The sequence below is a fragment of the Labrus bergylta genome, chromosome 20, assembly GCF_963930695.1.
Source record: "Labrus bergylta chromosome 20, fLabBer1.1, whole genome shotgun sequence".
NCBI classification, from domain to species: Eukaryota; Metazoa; Chordata; class Actinopteri; order Labriformes; family Labridae; genus Labrus; species Labrus bergylta.
In genome coordinates, this window is record NC_089214.1 from 11,338,218 (window position 1) to 11,359,102 (window position 20,885).

General features: G+C 39.8%; 3 protein-coding genes across 5 annotated transcripts; 1 reads left to right on the top strand and 2 right to left on the bottom strand.

Moving 5' to 3' along the window:
- The first annotated feature begins 169 nt into the window (after positions 1-169).
- On the top strand, positions 170-10,475 carry mcmdc2 (minichromosome maintenance domain containing 2). The gene is made up of 15 exons (XM_020646031.3): positions 170-266; positions 383-513; positions 600-659; positions 804-999; positions 1,214-1,336; positions 1,447-1,548; positions 2,590-2,718; positions 2,900-3,137; positions 3,223-3,428; positions 3,539-3,696; positions 4,518-4,694; positions 4,782-4,921; positions 5,292-5,401; positions 5,572-5,750; positions 10,260-10,475. The coding sequence occupies exons 1-14, from the start codon at positions 170-172 to the stop codon at positions 5,736-5,738; spliced, it is 2,034 nt and encodes a 677-aa protein (XP_020501687.2). The 3' UTR covers positions 5,739-5,750; positions 10,260-10,475.
- tcf23 (transcription factor 23) lies at positions 9,722-11,640 on the bottom strand. Its single transcript, XM_065948928.1, has 3 exons — positions 11,103-11,640; positions 10,167-10,622; positions 9,722-10,052 (listed from the first exon to the last, which is right to left on the bottom strand). The coding sequence occupies exons 2-3, from the start codon at positions 10,602-10,604 to the stop codon at positions 9,945-9,947; spliced, it is 546 nt and encodes a 181-aa protein (XP_065805000.1). The 5' UTR covers positions 10,605-10,622; positions 11,103-11,640; the 3' UTR covers positions 9,722-9,944.
- Positions 11,641-12,314: 674 nt separating this feature from the next.
- ppp1r42 (protein phosphatase 1, regulatory subunit 42) lies at positions 12,315-20,791 on the bottom strand. 3 transcript variants are annotated; one of them, XM_020646506.3, is made up of 9 exons: positions 18,515-19,262; positions 17,175-17,391; positions 16,864-17,030; positions 16,615-16,753; positions 15,639-15,755; positions 13,950-14,067; positions 13,650-13,784; positions 13,165-13,252; positions 12,315-12,829 (listed from the first exon to the last, which is right to left on the bottom strand). In XM_020646506.3, exons 2-9 carry the CDS (start codon positions 17,304-17,306, stop codon positions 12,823-12,825), a joined length of 903 nt encoding a protein of 300 aa, XP_020502162.2. In that variant the 5' UTR covers positions 17,307-17,391; positions 18,515-19,262; the 3' UTR covers positions 12,315-12,822. The 3 variants fall into 3 exon arrangements, with proteins under 3 accessions (XP_020502162.2, XP_065804999.1, XP_020502154.2); XM_065948927.1 differs by lacking the exon at positions 18,515-19,262 and adding an exon at positions 19,270-20,791 and having other exon boundaries at positions 12,315-13,252; XM_020646498.3 differs by having other exon boundaries at positions 12,315-13,252.
- Positions 20,792-20,885: the final 94 nt, after the last annotated feature.

Genomic DNA, 20,885 nt, shown 5'->3' on the forward strand with positions numbered 1-20,885 from the left:
TTGGATCCCTCTGTTTTTTTTTTCTACAAAGTGGTCACCATGGCAACTTGGTTGAGGATAGCGCGCCAATCTGTAAACGTGACAACATCGAGCAAAAGAGTTTTCCTTTGTCATGCTAGTTTGCTCAGCTCGCTGGTAACAGCGTACAAATTTGTGCCGTGATATAAAAATGGCTGATAGTTTGTCTTTGAAAGAATCAGCTCTTGTTTATTTAGATAGAAGTGGTGGCTTGCGTAGACTGGCCGAAGACTGCAAACGATTCAACGGTAAGGTAGTCATGTCCCCCTGTGTGAGGACGTGAACAAAACAGGTTAACGCGAATTGTGCAACGCTGTGATTTCATTTCGACAATGATATCTCCCCCCCCCCACACTTCTTCCAGACCCCCAACAGATTGAGGCCGTGTACAGGTTTTGTGTCAGTGTGAATCCATCTGATGTGATGGAGGTGGATGCTGTATTGGGTGAATGTGTTCTACGGGATCCTCTAAAAGCTACAGCGTTGTTTCAGTCTGTGAGTGAAACTTTCTGCTGGTTTAATGACTTATACACTTCTATAACAATGTTGGTTAATCTACATTTGCCTTATTCCTCGTTCAGGTTTGCTTCCTGGCCATTAGGACACTTTCACTTGTTGAAAAAATACACACAGAGAACCAGGTAGTACTGTATGGGCAAAATGGTGTACACCTTTTCTTCCATTTATTTACTGAAGAAAAAAATTCAGAGCCTATAAGTCTATTTCCTCAATTGTATTATAGACTCAGTTGTGTAAATATCTTTAATCTGATTGTTCATTTTGAGGTGAACGTAATCCTGAAGCTGACACACCTGCCTCCATTCCCTGAGTACATCCTGGACCTCTGTAGTTTTCCTCGTGGGTATGGTCCCATGAGGCCTGTCTCCATGGAGGGTCTGGTCATTGCCATGACAAGGGTCACCAAATATACTCAGGGGGCCAGGTTCCTCTGCATTAATGATGACTGTCCCTGCTCTACAGGTACCACATGGAACATACACAGTCACTTCTTAACTCTCATTTCTCTCCGAGATTCTAGTGGGTTTTTTTTTTTTTTTTTTTAGAACATGCCGTGTTCTGGCTTTTTACTCACACAATTGTTAATCTTTTTCAAGAAATTCTCAGGTGGTAAGCGTTCATTTTTTTTTTTTTATTGGTTTCACATTTTATTTAATTTCCTGAATGCTGCCCTTAGGGTTTCATCACATTCGGGTCCATGCACCTGGAGCCACAGAATCAGCCACCGTGAGGAACGACTTCAGTTGCATGGTCTGCAGCTCCCCGCTGAAAGAGGATGTGAAATTTAGAGTACTGGGAGGTGGGATTGTCGTAGTGTCTGAATGTTACTCATTGCACATGCAAGAAGTTAAAATACAACTCTGCATTGTTATAATCTTTATGTTTGTGAATGTGCTTTTGTGGAGACAGACAAACAGCTTGTGGAGCTTATCCACGTCAAAGCACTGGATGCTCTTAGTGCCCTTCAGCGAGGCGCCTTCAGGTACCAGTCCGTCACCCTGTTTCTCAGAGGTAAGTCTACATCCGATTTGTGTGGAGTGTACAGGCTATTTACTGTTCAAACTAAGGTCAGCTCTATACCCGTGTCGTATGGTGCTGAAAAATGGATAAATGCAGCAAAATAAAATGCTTTGATGGCCTATTTCATCTGATGGAGGTGGGGGTAGTGTGGCGAAAATATGCACAAGCAGAATGCATTACTACAAACCTTATTCGACAAGAATAACAGCCTTAAACAAAAACATATCAGCAGTTAACAGCAGAGTAACCTAATCCTGAAATAGCAAAGAATCCATCAACCAGTGAGTTTTTTTAGCATTAAGTAACCATGTCAAGACTCTTGACCGTGTCTGACCAGTAGCTGACTGCGCTGCTAAAAAATGAGTTTTTGTATGTGCTCAGTATAGAAAAAATAGTGTAACTGGGATGAAAAACAGAATTTGTATTAGCTAGTTAAAGTGTAATTGGGCATACTGTAATATCCTCCAAATGTAAAGGGAATGATGATGTTTGTAAACTCAAATTCACATCTATAATATTCATTTCCAGCCGTTTAAATGTAGTGTAATTGCTCATATTTACACACAGTCAGATGTATTGAAGTGTCTGTAATTTTCTCTTGCTTTCTAAATGAGCCCCACTCTAAAACGGTAAGTGGGGGAGAGTTCAAATAAATAGATTTTTTTTTGTACAGCCAGCCGCATACTGTGCCATATGGTGGGATATTAAGTGTTTCTGTCCCCTCTAATAACATTGTCCAGGCAGTACCCATGAGAGCTTAGCAAATCTCAGAACAAAGATTAACATATTCTGTTGACCCAGTCCTGTAGAGGAATTCAATACACTGAGCTCCCGTTACTAAATATATATGTTAATAAGTGGAAGGAACATTTATTAGCCAGAAGTGCAATACGCACACAGAGAAATCTTTGTTCTGAAGGCAGCACTCTTGTGTTTCTCTTGGCAGTGGTTTGAAGGTGGCGTGCATGTTTCTTCAATAATCACCAGGCTGCACAGAACCTCCCCTTTGCTTTGTTTCCTCCGTTCATGCAGATGAGCTGTGTAAATCGATGAGAATCGGTCGACTCTACAAGGTGTTAGGTATTCCTGCGCATGTGCACCAGTGGCCAAGTATTACCTGGAGTGTAGAGGCAAATAACATCCAACCTTGGGAGCCAGAGAGTAATGCAGTACTTTATTTCACATGCTCCAGATCTAAAAAAAAAAAAAAATCCTGTCTCTGGAGTAGTTCTACCAGAAATGAATCTGAAGAGAACTTGCTACAATATATTCAAAATGATCACATTTCTTTGCAACGTTGTGCATTGTAACATTTTGATGTGTCTCACAGCTCTTCCAACAGGTCTCCATAAAGTCAGTGGCCACTTCCAGGATCTCTTGAAGGCCACAGTAGGTTTTCCGTGGAGGTTCTCTGCAATCGTGGCTCACTGCTTCGGGTTGCATGTGGCTCCTCAAGGCCTTTATAATACCTTAAAGCTGGGCCTTCTTCTCAGTTTGGTGCAGACTAGAGCAGGTTCAAATGACACGTTTAACAACTTGGATCTCCTAGTCGTCGCCACTGACACTCTCATACTAGACAGGTAAAGTAGTCATAAGTTGTAAAACCTTATATGAAACCTGAGCTATTGTCCTGCTCATTAACCTTTACCCCTGTGTTTGTGTTAGACTAATGACATACAGCCTGGGCTTGGCGTGTCGTGGGGTCAGGCATCAGGCCACAGGGGAGATGTTTGCATCTCTATCCCGGGACGAACATGGGGCAGGTACTGCTAACATTCACGCTGGCTCTGCCCTGCTCGCCACTGGTGGTGTGTGCATGTTGGGAGATCTGGGCTGTTACAAAAAGGACAGACTGGATGCTATTCAGTCAGGTGAAATAGCCAACATGTTTATTATTTCTGCCAGCAATTCATATAATAAGATAAGTTCTGCGACATTTTAACACAACACTAAACTCGTGTTTTGTTTTGTTTTTGCTCAGTCCTGGAGAGTAGCACGGTGTCCATTTTTATCCCAGGAAAGAAGTATGGAGAGGATGCTGATCAGCAGTTATCTTTCCCCGTTCAATGCAGCTTCTGGGCCATCACAGATGCCTCTCGACGGTCGGGCAAGGCAGACTCTGCTGTACTGGGAACAGCAGTAGGTTCAATCACAACATGGGGTTATCACGTAGTACATGATCTGAATTAACAACTACCAGGTCTGCATTGATGCAAGGTTTTTTTTTTTTTTTTTCACGAGTGTCATATGGATGTGGAAATAACACTTCTGTGGTAACTATTATTTCTTTTGATAAGATTTGTATTTATGAAATTCAAGGTAAATCATATATGTTCAGTTTTTACCATTACAATGAAAAAATAATAGAAATACCAATAATAGTTGGAGTATAACCAGTGAAGAAATACACAATAATTAAGATAAGTGGTTGTGTGTGCTGAGGTCAAGAAATGCTGAACTTAATTTAACTCAGATGGTATGCAGATAATGGAGACAAAACAGGAAATTGAAACAATTTACTTTTCTCAAAGGAAGTGCCCTGCCCAGGGAGCATTAGTTCACAGCAGAGCACTTCAGAAAGATTGTTTTGTTTTTGAAGATAAAAATAAACTGGCAATATACATGTATCAGGGATGCTTTAGATCGGTGGTTCTCAACTAGTGTAGCCTCAGGTCACACCACCTCCTCATTTTTTTTAAAGTGTTCAACCACTTAGATTTATATAATAAAAATTGTTCTGTTTGGAGCATAGATGTAACAATATGTGACCGAACAAAAGGACAGGACCGGAAAAAAAACATGTCTAAAAGGGACATCAGACTTGTTGCCACTTTTTATCCCAGGTACTGTACACATACACAACCCTGTGAAGACGTCTACATCCTCCAGTTAAGATCCACTGACTGCTTTTAAAGGTAACATTTAGCACCTTTCTGATGCTCAGTTTTCTCTTTTCAAAGGAATTGGGTCCAGTACCAATCCAGGTGGCAGACACATTTGGCCTGCTCATTCAGTGCAGGGACTCGGGAGAGCAGGCCCTTCTTGCCCAGACTGTCCACACCCTCCAGCAGGCAGTACAGCCAGGAAAACGCCTCTACACATCCAGCTGGGAGTTTTCTTCTCAAGACTACCAGGAGGTTAACAAACATGTTGTGTAAAATACACTGCTCTGATTGAATTGTTTTGACACTGACTCAAGAATTACCTTTGATTAAATTCACCAGCTGATAGCTTATGCTCAGAGTCTTCAAGTGGAGCTCAGCCCCAGAGCAGAGAAAATAATCCACGGTTACTACATGGCCAGCCGAAGAGTCCGAACACAGAGCCAGGGTGTCAAGATGTCTGTGGCCTCAATCAAACTACTGTAAGCCAGAAAAATAAATGCAATTTTAACATTCTCTTCCAATACTATATTGCACATATCAGGATCTTGAGTCATAATCAAGTGTAATGTCAGTAGAGTCCACTAGGTGGAGAGCTTTCATACTCTTCTGAGACTACTCATCATTTGGGAATGAAAAATGTTTACAGATCTATTTCACTGTGCTGACATATTTAATGTGGTGCTAAATCTTTAAAATAAACCCTTTTCTGGCTGCAGGACAAAAATGTCACATTATTGCTAAACATTTAAGTTTCTATCCTACAATTCCACAGGTACGGTAATTTATATGGAGTAACTACTCGTCAAAACATTAACTCGACTTTGTCTATTTTCTTTATTTTTATTAAAGGATCTCTTTGGCCGAGGCTCACTGCAAGTTATGTCTCAGAACCCGGGTGCTAGAGGAAGATGCCGTGATTGCAGTGCTCCTCTGTGAAAACTCAGTTACCCTAAAACACGGTGAGTTACAATACAACTAGGTTATGAAGCAAATAGAAATCACATTAATGCTTACATGTTTTGTAATTTTCTACTTTCACCTTTTTCAATTCTGTACTGAAAGTATTTGGTCAATGTGTTCATCAGGGCGGCTTTGAAAGGTTCATTTAAGCCATGCCTTCTTTCTACAGGGGCCTCTGCTCTCATTATTCAACCGGACGCAGTGTTTCCTTGTGACCTGGGAGACACGGATGGTTTGCACATGAGGGACTTGACCCTAGATGAGCTCCACCAGAATATCCTACGCTTCATCTACACCTACGCACCAGGAGCAGACACATACATCACTGAGGAGTAGACCGCAAAACAGGTAGGCAGCACAATCACAGTAACCATTTACCCCATAAAGTGATCAGGATTGTTCTATTTCTTCTGTCACTTGAAAACTAAATAATAAAACCTACAAAATGACCATATAATACAATGTTGATTCATTTGCACACAGTAAATTAAAAATCTGTTTAGACAAGAGATATGTTGGGAAAGTTCAAAGATCAAATCAAAGCAGTTTCCTTTTTTTAAAACAGATTTATTAACAGAAGACAAAAAATAAATAAAGTTAAAATAAATCTCCAAATCTTGATCCATCAGCTCTGGAAAACCTGTAACAAAATATTAAACACATTTAAATAAAACAACCATGAGGACAAAATGACAGTACATGTATTGTATGTGCCAATATGAAATGTTGGCTGAGATGGTTTGGATATATACCAGTCAAATACAATTTCTCCCATCTTCTTAGATGGCTCTTGTGCTCCATTACCTAGTCAAGAAAATATGGGATTCAATTATCAGAGACTGTGAAAACTAATATTTATGGTCTTAAAATTTTGCCTTCTAATTCAGTTAGTCACATTCTCAGCAGCCCATTTTGGTCTGATGGGTAAACGGCAAATATGAACTCATCATAAAAAGAACAGGCAAGTCTTCTTAACCAGAAGCACAAACAGCTAAAGTATTTTAAAAAGATATTTACTTACCACAAATGAGATTGAGGAAAACCTTGGAGGAGGATTTCTGTTCCACTCCAGCACGGACTTCTTATCTGTAGGGGAAGTAGAAGATTGTTTAATATGTCTATTTCATACATAGCAATTCCATAAAGCAAGAGGACATGTCCTTACATCATGCAACATTTTATACTGTACATGCTTTTTTTTTTTTTTTTTTTTTTTTTTTTATTAAACATCCTCAGATAAGGAGTCCAATAAAGTAAATCTAAGGTTGCAGCTGGATATTCAGTTTTCAAAGTCTCACCACTCTGTTGTCTGATGGGTAAACGGCGATGAAAGTGAACTCATCATTATTCCAGCAGCAAAATTATCATATTCAGTATGTCTGCAGTAACTGGTCTTTTCTAAGCTACAATTGCATTCAACTTAAACAACAATGTCGTTTGAGCAGCATAAACACATAGTACAAAATACTGTAGCAAGGCACTCACCTCTCGATCGGCACAAGCGACAGCGTACTACATCTGGTGCGTCTCCTGTGACCACCGCACGACATCTGAGGCCGAGAGGGAAACAAATACAAAAAAAAAAAAAAAGAATGGGGAGAAGTTTTAAATTAGCGACATTTAATTAACATCTTAGTTGAACCAGTCAAGACTGATCTGATAATGCTGGCTTTTCAGTTAGTCACAGTGTCACCATATTATTGTCTGATGGGTAAACGGCAAATATGTGAAGTCATCACTATACCAGCAATGGGCTGTCTTAAAAAAAATGCACAAAAACTTTTCTTTGCTCACCTTCATGTTAACGCAGCGCAAAACCAATATCATCCATCTTTAGATGAAGTGGTTACTGGACATCTGGAGAAAAAGAAAAAAAACTACCAATGAATATTCCTTTTCATTGTTTACCATCATTTATTTTGCATGTTTTATGTGTAATTATTGAACAATATCTTACCTTATTACGTGTACCACTCATAGACGAGCTTTGTCATCTTCATCAGCACACCTTTAAAGAAAGAAACACACAAAAGGTCAAATCATTTTTATAGTCAAATGCACGTCTCAAGTTTTAAGTAACGTTCACCACTTCAATTTGTCCCCATCTGTCAAGATCAGTGTCACGAAATGTATCAAACATCAATTGTTTCCGCTACTCTCAGGAGTCATGTATTGATATTCCGGCTTGCTTTAATAAGATGTACTCAAGCAAGAGCCAATAAAGGTGACGAAAGATGAGTGATTACATTGAGGTCAGAGGGTTCAGTGTGACACAGCTTGGGAGCATGGCTTGACGTCGCAGGCTTTGAGGACGGGTTCAACTGCAGGTCACGACCTCTGCCATGACCTCAGGCCCTCAGAGAGAGCCATGGTGACTCTCCCCTGGTTAAAATCATGGGAGAGGGCAACTCCCTGACCAGCAGCTCTTCTGCTGACCCCTGGACATAACCAGATATGGAAAGGGCTGAACGACACAGAGGGACGTTTTCCCCCCCTCCCCTTTGAACTGTCCTAAAGATGATTTATTGCTTCACCTCACTTCAGGGATGATAATTATCTATGTTGAGACATCCAACCTGACTTCCCAGTGGTTCATTATGAGGCTACCTGGGAATTAGAGGTGACAATAAAACGACCTGACATAAGTTCGTCAAACATTACAGTGCGAACAGACTTAAATAAACTAAAGATGTGGGAATAAATCAAGTTTTCTTTTATATTCACTCCACACTTAAACCTTCATGTGTACAGAAAATAAACATAATTGTCAAGTAAAAGTTAAGCTCTACATGTGCATTATTCACAAGTCGAACAAACTATCTTATGCATTAAGAGTTTGGTGAAAATGTATCCCAACATTTTAGCCAAGCTCCTCTCGCACCACGTGGTGGACATTTGAGCTAACATTAGCAACTAGCTAGCGAACATGCTGCCAACATGTTCAGGAGGAGCTCAGCGCTTCTTCCTCCGGACACATTTGACAAGCAGGAAACTCAGCTGCAAACTAGTTTAAAGTCATCTCCCTGTTGCCTACCTGTGTAATGAAGCTCGATCATGATTGCAAGCTTCTGAGTTTGCAGATGCTGACGACGACGAGGCGGATGGCGGTGCCGCTCGTGGTTGCGACTGCAGGACAAGAGGCAGGATTTCCGGATCCCGTGCTGCTTTATGTGCGCGCTGAAGCTGCGCACTGCACACCATGACGCGCACAGCTGGGCAACGTTTTAATAGCAAGCACACATTAGCTACACCCTACTTCTTTGATATTTACATCTTATAGAAAAACAAGTCATTTTCATCATTGCATTAAAATAACAAATAGGTGATCAAAGGTGGCGATTCAGCTCAGTTCAGATAAAACTGCATTTTTATTTTTTTATAGCTATAATTAACACAACTAAAACCTCTCACCAGACCTCCCTCATAGCCTTTAAACTTTAATAAACGTTGTTTTTCTCATATTGTTTGACAATTCCTTTTTTTTTTTTTTAAATCAATTCAAATCTAAGAAAAGTCAAGAAAATTGAGATATTTTATGAATGTCATTCAGGCAGCTTCACGTAGCCTAACTGTTGCTTTTACTGATTTTCTTTTTTTATTCAAATGTTAATTTGAGATGTTGATTTTCTGAATATTTAAGCCTTTTACCTACAAATTCTAGTTTGCTCTCACTCTGTTACAAGCTGAAACACATAGCCCTATTATACATATTTATTATCCTTTGTGAAAACTTTTTGCTTTAGTTTGGGACAGTTTCGGTTTTAATTCTATTAACTCTACCCATTAAAATAAAATTCATTATTTAGCCTCATGCTGTATTTTAAGACTTGTCTGGATGTTTCTTATTGCCACATGGCCTGTAAGTGAATATTGTTCGATTAAAAACAAAACAATTAGATGACAAGTTTTGATATAATTAAGATTATATTAAGAAATGATTATTCCCTGAAAACCTCATGCGGTCTTTTGATAAAAAAAAATAAAAAAAACCGTTTCTGTATGTCTTATTAAAAGAGATAAATAAGGATCTTTATAGACTTAGATTAGTGTTGTGACAGGAGACTCGTCTTCTTTCATTGAAGTCATTTATTCACAAACACATTTACAACCATGCATGTAAAAATAAAAAGGAACATGAGACGAAGAGCATCCATTGTTGACACCCTGACAGACCACTTCACATGACAGATGTCGAGTTATTCACACATGCATTTAGTGCAAAAGTCTCAACTGAAAGTGCACACCTCAAGCATGACGGGCTCGTTACCCCGTGGAATTTACAAATATACCTGGGACATGTAGGGAGCTGCACAATGCAGGGCAAACAGGATGAACCAAAACAACAACAGAGAAACATCATGTCTGTCTCTTCAAAATCTATACAATATTTAATATATTAATTTACATCGTCTTTCCTATTGGCAGGGTTTTAGTGAAATTAAACTTACATTGAGCTAAGTATTCTACCCTCATAAGGCAACAATAAACAGCATGGACTCATGCAAATGTGAAATATCGTCTTACAAATGATTTTTAAGCCTGTTACTTGGAGGTGGAGGAGGAAGGGCCTTGATTCTCTGAGTCTGAACGATTTGTGTTGAGGAACTGTCCGGATGCTCCGACGTACAGTCTGGATCGCATGGGCCATTTCTGCAAGAGGCATTTCATTTGTTAATAAATAAACAATTAAAAAGGAAACAGGTTAGCATGTATTAGGGTTTTTATTAGTATTAGGCTACTATTATTATTATTATTATTACTGACCTTGACTGGGTGCAGGTAGCCGTCCCCCTTTAAAGAGTGTAATGCCTCTGTTTGTTTTGTGTTCTCTCCCTCCTCTGCGCCTTCCTCCTGTAGTGTTCGAGTCAAATGGGCAATATAGGTGGTGGCCAGTATCAACACGTCGAGTTTGGACAACTTGGTGTCCGGTGGCACGGACGGCAAAGTCCTTTGGAGCTCCAGGAACGCGGTTCTCAGGGTCTGCACGCGGCTCCTCTCCCGCGCTGCGTTCGCTGCTGCCGGGCGTCCTCTGCCGCCGAGCCCGCCGAGCCCGCCGCTCTGCAGCACCCCGCCGGCCCGCTGGAGATCCCGACGACGCCCGTCCGGACTGGGACTGGAGCTCGGACTGGATGCAGGGCTGTCATCCACCACCACCCTGGAACAAGAAGCGTTGTCCATCCGGAGCGTCTGTCTTCCAACCATCCGGGTGATCTCACAGACCTGAAGAATAATATTTATTCAGACCACATCAAGTCACTTTAGTTAAAACTGCCATCTGTATTGCACCTTTTTCAACTCAAATTATAATCGAAAAATGATTTAAGACTAGGATTATAATTTCTTTGGACATATGGCTCTGCTCTACCGATTAACAATAGGCCTTCTTTAAAAGAGTATTCACATGAAACTTAAAGTAGGCCTATATGATAATTTAAGTTATACCCATACAATTATTTATTAAACCATAATTTAAGATGTCTTGTCTGAAATCAATTATTATGCTTATAAAAATGCACACTGTTTTAACGTTTATACTAACAAAAAAAATGAATAGAATAAAACAATATATAGCTGTTAAAAAGTTGAAGTTAAGACATGTAAATATATTTGACATGTCAAAGTATCTTTAGCACAAATTAAGCCCCTGTCCGGCTAAACTCATGAAACACGTTCCTGACTTTTGGTTGATAAGAAATGTACCTGTGTTATCTCGCACGGACTCTGTCTTGACAGCAGACATATAGGCGATCTCAAAAGAACTCCAATAGATAATTTTTTTTGACTTCAGTGCAGAAAAGTCCCAGTATGCGTCCGATGTATCCTTTTAAAGAGGTGCGTCTGCAGGAAGCGGTGCGCAGCGGTCCCTGTGCGCTCATCCAACACTTCACCTGTGTGCGTAAAGGTCTGAGCAGCCTTTCATTTACTGGATACACAAAGCGGTGGACAAGTAATTCACTCCGGAGTAATTAATCTCTTGCGCTATAACACTCCCTTACAGTGCAAGAAGACTGCTCTCCCCCTTTTCCTAACTTCTCTGTGTCTGAGGGCAGCAGAGGCTCGTTTTCTACGCCAGAGGCAGGGCTCTCCTCTCCTGTAGCTCTCATATGCGGTGGGCCAGACCCCACTCTAATTGGCTGCGGGGCTGACCTTGTATTTTCTTTATGAGCCTATCCAAGTGTGAACGAAAGTTAGTCAAAATCGCCTGAAAAATGGGCTCGTCATTCTCACAAATAAAAGTTAGTCTTTTCACAAACGCTATTTGCAGTAGACAGTGACAAGTGTAAGGCGATATGCAAAACATTTGACTAATTGCCAGCGTGTCTTGAATTGCAAGCTCATTGGAACAGCTAATAAATAAAGCCCAGCGCTGCAATCAACAGGCAGGCATTGAGGAAATTCTTGTGAGACTCATAAATTAATCACTCTGATTTCCGAGGCTCCAAACGGAGATGTCGGCAAATTAATGAAAGGAATTATTCATAATATGTATATCCTCGGACTGTTCCTAATAAACATTGTTTTTGTAAGGATGGAGTAACAGTATTGCTCTGGGCCACTAATTTATACAGAGAAGTAGAAGTAGGTTAAGGCAGCCTGTTTCCTTAATAACCCCGCATCTTCCAGGGGTTAAACACCCACGTGGCTCCTTAAGACTCATTCAAACATTTAATGATGACAATAAACACATCCGGATCATTACTATACTTGCAATGAGAAAGGACAGGATCATTTATCACAGCTGTTTAAACAGAGGCATGTATTGTTAGCATTAGATCATGTAAAACCTTGTAACTGCAGGAGAGTATTTAGATTGTGCCACTCTGCATCTCTCATTCACTTATTTACTGAAATGCATGCAGATGAAAAATCACACACACACACACAGCATAAATCGTACGACTATCAAGAATAACAGGTTGAGTGGGATAGTTTATTTGAGTTCTCAGACCTCGAACATGTAGCTCGAAATAAATGAGCTGAGAAAGTGAGGGGAGGAAATGTTCAAAAACGATTTCATATTTTTTTTAAGTCTTGAAATTCCCTTCTGTACAACAGTACATTACAGTGTATTTGATTACTTAAAGGAATTTAGATTGAGTTACAACTGGGATTAAATTGTAAAATAATAATAAAAAAGAAATAGTCTGTGAAAAAAGTCAACATTTAAACCACTGTAATCCACCCTTAAGTGCCTGCAGCAAAGTAAACTGATTGTTTTATGTCCTTTGAAATACAGCAGAGAATAAGTGATCCACAGCTTTTGTGACGTTGGCAGTAGCAGGGTTACTTCTGTGCTCAGGCTAATTTCTGTGGAGGCGATAAGAGATTTGTTTTAAGTATCCAGATGAATGCAGGTGATGGGTGAGGTGAGGATGAGACAGCCACATGACCGAGAAGTCCACATAGGAGCATTTCATTTCTATGCCCTATGATTTCAGAGAAAAAGAAAGTCATGATAAAACAGTTCACCTATCATGAAAGGTGTCTCCTACTGTACAATTAGGCTACTTGACAAATGTTCAATGACATCGGCAGCAGTGCTAATCAAAAAAAAAAAAAAAGGAAGTTATTGCAAGAAGGAAAAATGACAGACATTGAAATAACAGGCAGACAAATCAAATACAACTAATCTTAAATATTGTTCCTTGATCTTGGGGACAGCTGGTTGTAACAATACGAATATAACTTCTACAGTAAAATCATTAAGTAGTTACAGTGTAGTGACTTTTAACTGAGATCTGTGTGAACGATGACAGCAGACCTGAGAGACTGCTGGGGCTTCCACCTCTGCACGTTAGCGTGGCTGTGGATGTGAGCAGGATGTGGACCCAGGCCGACATTAAAGTCACCTGGAATAAAAACAAAATCACACAATTAGACACACTTAAAAAATACAAAAAAAACAAACATTTGATGTAAAGAATAAAAAGGATAACAGAAAATGAGGTTTATGTTTTTAAAATATAATTTGTGATTTTTGGAAGTTTCTATTTGACTTGAAAAATTCAAATGTGTTTTTAGGATGTGGCTGTTTCTCAACACTGTGGCTATTCATAATAATGTATTTCATATAGTTCAAAGATGTTGGCAATGAAAAGGGAACATTTTTATCACTGAAGTTATTAATGAAGGGCTTGCCTGTTATACACACAGATGATTTCATAAGTTACAAACAGAGGATAATTGTGAACAATATAATTATAGATCTTACTGTGGATTTAAAAAGTTATTAATTTCACAGCTTACTTGTTAAGGGATAAGAGATCAACTGTCCAGTTGTCATATGGTGGTCGTTTTTGATCTTCTTTGCCTCTTTGGATGCTTTCCAGTTAATAAGGAACTGTCTGGTTAACTCATTAATTTCCCGCCCATCAAGAACCTCTAAATATTCAAAGTACACAATACAAAATACAAAAAAATATTACTATTTATTATTTTTATTATTAGGTGGGCAATTCAATTTTAGCCTGGCCTGGCTTAGTCAAGGCAGTAAAGTGCATTTTCACATTAGGATGCTGTTAGGTAAGACAGAACCTGATCTCTCACCCAGGCTTGTGCACACAGTTATCAGGCGGTCTCTGTACTTTGCTTTTTTACACACAGGATTTCCACTCAAATCCATCCGAGTCAGCTGATGCCAATGGTTGAATACTTCCTCTAATTCCTGAAAATACAAAAAAAGGGAAAATAAAACATTATCTGTAATGATCATTTTACCCTCTAATAAGTCAAACTAAACACAACTGTGTCTGCAGCTTTGCTCATTAGCTAAAATGTACAATTGTATTCTAAACAAATAAAATGCTCATAAATGATATAACACTAACCCTGCATGGATTAACACCAGTATAACTTGAAAAGCCGTGGTATAAGTGAATGTTAATTTGAGGTACAAGGGCCAGTGGAGGCGCATAAACAACACATCAGTCCATTTTAATAAACAGTGTCACCGGTGTCATGTAACTACAAGTTTTCTCTTGGGGCGGTGAGAGGCTGGCTCCTCCAGCCAGTTGCCTGCAGTTGTATGTTTATCTAAAGGCACATTAATCCAAGCCTGGAAATATGAATACTCTCTGGACACGCTCTGATTGTTCATTGCCTTCCTGTCTTGGCCAAAGCGCTTCCACTTTTCCAGCTCGTGCTGCAATCAGTTCAGAGGGGACCCCTGAGCACCGCGCGCTCCCAGGCTTTGATAAATGATCGTGTCAGGGCCGTCACTCAGAAGGCCCTCACCGAAGAGCAGCCAGCGCCAAATTGCCCCCCACACAGGGGCGTGGAGAACAGCAGAGGCAGGATACTCACTGACTCAGTCGGCTCTCTTGCCTGGACTAATGATGGGCCAGTTATGAACCTGTATTTGACCAGGCCTTCGATTCCCCGTCCTCTCTGCCCTGCACACAGCTAACGGCCTCCAAAGATGCTCCCATTTGTCACCCTGGCCGACTGCCTGTCATAATCTATTTTAAAAAATCCATAATGTTTCCTCTGGATTCTGAGCAAATGGCGCAAAAGAAGGGATTGATCCTTAGGAGTGCTGTCTTGCAGGATCGATAGTGGCAGACGGGTTGTATAAATTATAGGACATATCTGCTATAAATGACACGTGGACAGCAATTACCTGCATCAAAGTTCTCAAAGGAAAATTCACCTCAGTTTTAAGAGCCTGAAGTCATCAACATTTTAAGTTCATATATCAATTAAAACAGAAATCAAATCTGAGAGAGAGAGCTTAAAAAACAATCAGGTCATTTTTCAAGGAAGTCCAGGAGCATAAATCATATCTGTGCTTTAGATGAATCTCTCATGAAGTTAAGTACCGCTGGTTTAGGGTATCAAATAGAGGATTCTGAGGCAGGGAGGAAAAATCAGCCTCCCAAGGATAGAGAGAAACTTGTGCTTGTTTAAAGCTGTCAGCAAGAAAAGTCTCCGGGGAATGGCTCGCTGATTTGTTGAATAATTCTGACCCTGTGCAACTCATGGAGACTGGGAACCTACGGCAGGATTTGCAGGATTTGGTTTTTTGGAATCCTGTTCTCCATATCATTTCACACATGACTTCAGAAAGCTACAGAACAATGTTAATGCCGACCCGATCTACTAATATCTGCTCTGTTTACTTTAATACACCATGCCATGCAAAGTTGCTGTGATGTGATGCAGCACAGTGCACAGAGGGCAGACCGTTTTTTTATTTCTTCTGAACTACACGGTTAAAGAGACATTTTTTATACTTACCTCCATTCTGTGGAATTTATTGTCAGCAGCAGAAAAATGCTTGAGCTCCTTCAGCACTGTCAGGCCTTTGATGTCATCGATGTTGTTGTTGTTGATGTTCAGGACATGAAGAGATTCCTGTGCAAAGGATTCAGATTTAAAAGAGAGAACAGACTTCATGTAACATTAAATATAGTAAAAGAATATTTAAAGCCAATATTACAAAGTCATCCCCATTTAAGTCATTTAAAAGTTCTTTGTGGCCGAGTGTTAAACATGGCAGTTATTGAAATATGAAATTATACATCTTCACTGTAAGAGGCAGAAGATGTATTAACATGACCATTGTGACTGTCTTTGAAACAGTATTTACACAGACATTATGCAAACACATCACAGCACTATTGTTAGTACAGAAATTCAATTTTCACTTAGGATTAACCGTATTAGCTTGCTCTCTTTTAATGCCTGAACTACTAGGAGCTTGTCCAAAATCAGACTCTAGAAATTGCGTATCTATATATTCATCCGGGTTTGAAGTTCTATAATGGCACGTTTATATAAGCTGGTACTCTTTAAATTTGCACAGCAATTTCTTTTAATTATCCAAACAAACACGAAGCTGAGACTTTTGGTGTGTTTATCCATGGCCTGGGCGGTAAACGAAGTAAACAGATCTAACTGATTTGTCAGACCAGAGAGAGCAACAGAGGTCTCTTTGACATCATCAAACCCAGCACAAGATATGCTCTCACATGGATCACTGGCCTCTGAGAAATCTATCTGAGATCTCCTCAAACTGGATGTGATAACCTACCACACCGATACACGCCACAGGAACATCTGCATCAAAAGGTAATAAGGCTTTCCTCTGACCTTTTGATTGTCTAAATAATATAAAATGAGACTGAGCAAAGCCCAAAAACATCAAGAAATGTGGATCATCCTGCATTTCTCATACTATCTTTGTACTGAACAGAGGAAAAGTTGGTCATACAGCCAGAGAGAGGAGAGTCCTGGGGTCAAGGAACAACTTTTCCCCTGGTGCCAGCCTTTGATTCTCAAGGTGAAGCTCCCTGAGCTCACAGAGCTTCTCTAAGCCCTCCACCACTGTGATCCTGTTTCCACTCAGATACCTACAGAACAAGAAAACCACACACACACACATGTTCAGACACACCTAAGATTTAAAATGACTATCCTTGTATTAAAAAAACACAACAATCACTTCAACTGTTCTACTCACAGTTTGGAGAGCTTCTGCAGAGTGAAGAGATTATCTATTTTAGTGATGTTGTTGTTCTGCATGTACAGATGGGTGAGGTTGGAGGCAAAGTCAAGGTTGCAAATGTGTGTGATCTGATTATCGTAAAGGTAGAGGACAGTGAGGTTTCTGCACATGGAGATATCACCCTGGAGAAAGAAAATCATGTACAATGGAATACATTAGAAAGAAACGCACAGATTTAATTTTATTATATTTATAATAAAATTAAATCTGTGCGTTTAATATTTAATATTTATTTATTAATGCCTGCATTAATAATGGCTACTTACAATGTCTTCAATATTCTTTCCAGAAAGGTGGAGGTGGGTGAGGGTCTTAAGGTACTCTGGGAAGGAGAGGCCCCTTTTCTTTTTGAAGTGGTTTTTAGATTTACCAATCACATCTAGGGTCAGACGTACCATGTCGGCTCGTCACAGACTCTGCTTTAGAGAGGATCCTTTTCAGCATCAGCCAAGCATTCAGCCCACAGCAGAGCCCAGAAGCCGTCTGCATGGGAGAAAAAAAGAGACACATGGGCACAACGCCAGCATTTTATAATCATAAACGACATGCAAAGATTAACCGCTTATGGAATTTAAAATGGCCTAAAATCTACTTGTCAATTCACGAAAAGGAGATAATTGATGTAAAAAAAAATAAAAATAATATTCTCCTGGACATTTGCTGAGAGGCCAAGGGTCAGGTGACTCCTGAACTTTGTGTTGTAATTAGAGCAGCAGATTCCCAAAGCAGACTGATAAGCGCTTACACTTGGGGGCTTTTTAATTAACCCAACGTGACATTGTTGTTGTTTTTACTTCTTTTATTTGTCAATGGACCATGTACAATATTAAACATAAATGTTGCCATTTGATACATTTTACCAGAGTTAGCTAAGAGTTGGTTTACATCTGCAGTCCCCTTGGCAGGTGAATATTTTTTTGTTTAGAAGTTTAGAAGTTTATTGAGCAGGGACAAATACATTGTACATTGTTTCATATAAAATATAAAATAGATGCCATGCATACAGGTTTCTAGTCAAGACTAGCATTTGCACCTTGAATTTATTTTGCACAAAGATGTAAAAATATCCGTCATCTTTCCTGCTGTAATGTTTACAGCTGTCAGTCTGCACAGTTAGTGTAGAAGTTTAGTGGTTGGGTATTAAGGCGCAGAGATGAGTGACAGCAGGACTTTCACACATTTCATCTGAAGACATCACACCGAGGTTTTAGAAGACAGGAGACCCTGATCAATAAAGTAGAGCTGAACTATGGAAGCTATAGACACACCACTGGGCCTTCCCCTCTCCAGGGACTTGGGGACACCAGTTTATCACTGTCAGAGAAAATAATTCAACGTGGATGTCCAGGTGCAGCACACGAGGGACAGGAAAACACCCCAAAGTTCATGCAGACAGGTGAGACAAATGAAATGTGATCCACGCAGCAGAAGAAGGCCCAGAATAATTCAACAGTGGATATAAAAATGGTAAAAATACATTTCTATAGATGGTGACGGTGGCTTTATATTTAGTCTGAACGCTTAACAAGCACATTGAGCCTCAACGTCCCTCGTTATTTAGTACATTTGGACAACTGCAAAATACCAAATAACTTAACTCTCCTACCTTTCAAGGTATCAGCAAAATGTGAAACTCGTCGTAGCTCAACAGCTCGTTCTTAATACGTTTTTAACGCCGTTGCGGCTACTTGGGCTTCTTTGTTTGTCACATGTTGTTATGGAAACCACCGGAAGCCGTCGAAGCAACTCAAATCCGACGGGTCGCAGAATTTAGTGTAACACCTGTCAAAACCATCGGTCAAAACGGAAGTAAACAAATACGTTCTTCTTCTCCTTCCTCATCTTCGAGGCATTTATCACGACTAGAAGTTTTATTTAGGTTATAATCAAACGTTCAAAGCTGATTTTGCAATTCTAAAAGAGCAGTATTTTTGAATAAAAAAATATGCAATTCTTTATCAAATTTAATTTATTGTATTTTATTTTAAAAAATGTGAGTAAAATCAAACTAAAAGGAGGCAGACCAATTTATGTGAACTTAGTATTTACAGCTTGTTGTTTATTATTCAATGTTTAGAAGCCTAGCTGGATGTAGAGAGCACAGTTTATGGGAATTCAAATTTGCTCAAATTCCTTGTTTGTGAAAACATATCTGGCCAATAAAGCTGGTTCTGATAGGCCTTCATCTAAAAAAAAGTGGGTTTATTGCTCTAATTTGTAGGCACTTTAACATTTCTTCAAGCTATAGCTATTTTAAAGGCAACATTCCTAATCAAACCGAAAGCTCTTTCTGCCAGTGACTCCTGCATTGCTAATCTCTATTATGTCAAGACCTGGGTTTCCTGTAAGAGAGTGACTTGCCTCCACTTATGCAGGAACACATGGCGAAGAGGAAGTGCATGGGGCAGCTCCAGGCTTCTGAGCTGGGATCAACTTCTTCACACATGGCACAAGGCTTGTTGAATGAATTCCCTTGAGTGACAAACAAAACATAACATCACTAGATCCTAGTAGGGTCAATAGATTTGTAGGGCCTAAATACTGTAGTAACCCATTGCTATTAATCATGGGCCACCTCAATCTGCTGCTCTCACATCGACCAGTCATTGACAAATCATCCAGTCCTTCAGCACCTTATTTTTGTGTGGACAGAAAAGTGCAGGGCATTCCATAGCAATCTGTAAAAACCTCTTTATCTCAACGGGGAACATACTTTGGAATTTAAGAATCGCCAAATGTCAGGAAAGTAAGGTGAATTACACGGGTTATACATTTTTGGCTGTCCACAATTTGACTTGATTAGGATTTACATAAAGGTTCCTATTCCACCTTTAGTCATGCATACAAATTTCCATCTGGTGATAATCACAATATTTACATGTCCAATGAGTTCAATATGTTTAACTGATTCTTAAATCACCAAGAAAACCCAAACATTAGGTGAAACTATTTCAGAAATGCATACTCCAAATACTTCCTCAGCACTGTGAAAGTCATGCATGTAATACATTTAAGTATTTGGCAAAAACATGAGCTATTCAGTAGACCGCATGTGCAGATAACCTATTCAAAAATGTCCAATTTTCTAAATTACATGAAATATAATCCAATACGTTTCCTTTTCTTGAACTGCTATAGTGAACACCCTTCAGTCTAAGACATGGCTTAGATAATGGTAAAAGAAAATCATTAGAAGAAGTGGTGCCAAAGCTCATGCACATGAGGCAAAACAGTTGCATCCTGAGTCCCACTGGGACAGCCACCCCCCCCTGCAATACATGACATCAAAAATATACATTTAGCCATTACAATACCACAAAAAAAGACTTGACACAAACCCAGGCCAAGCTCTCTGTCAGTAAAAGAACGCAGACTTGGAGATTGTCTACTTCGATGGAGAGCAGACGTTTAGGCTGAATAGACTCCACTGTGTACTGCTTCTGTTTCTGCGCTGCATCACTGCCACGCCAAAACCTGACGAGCTGGCTACTCTGCCCGAGTGTCTACCACCTCAAGCTAAACTGAGCAAGGAGTGACTCCGCAGAGACTTTTCACACTTTGCATTCCTGTTGAACCTATGCAGAACCCCGGGATTGTTGTTTCCATTATGTAACCATGTGACGCGCTGCTTTTGAATGACTGGTCTTAAGTCATGTTGTTGGTCTGCAGAAGAATAAAGGCCCTGCATGCAAAAAGACTACTTTAAAACGTACAAAATATCTACAAAGGACTCAATGTGTGAGGTAAAATGTCCATGCTAGAATACTGGTTTAGTTTTCCATCTGTAAACTATTCTTTTTTTGCATTTTGCTGACTACAATAAAAGTAATCCATTTGTTTAAACCTTGTGAAAATATGGGGTGCTGGTGGTGCAGTGGTGAGCGTCCCAGGTTCGAATCTGACCTGTGGCTCCTTTCCCGCCTGTCATTCATCACTCTCTCTGTTCCTGATTTCCAACTCTATTCACCGTCATATCT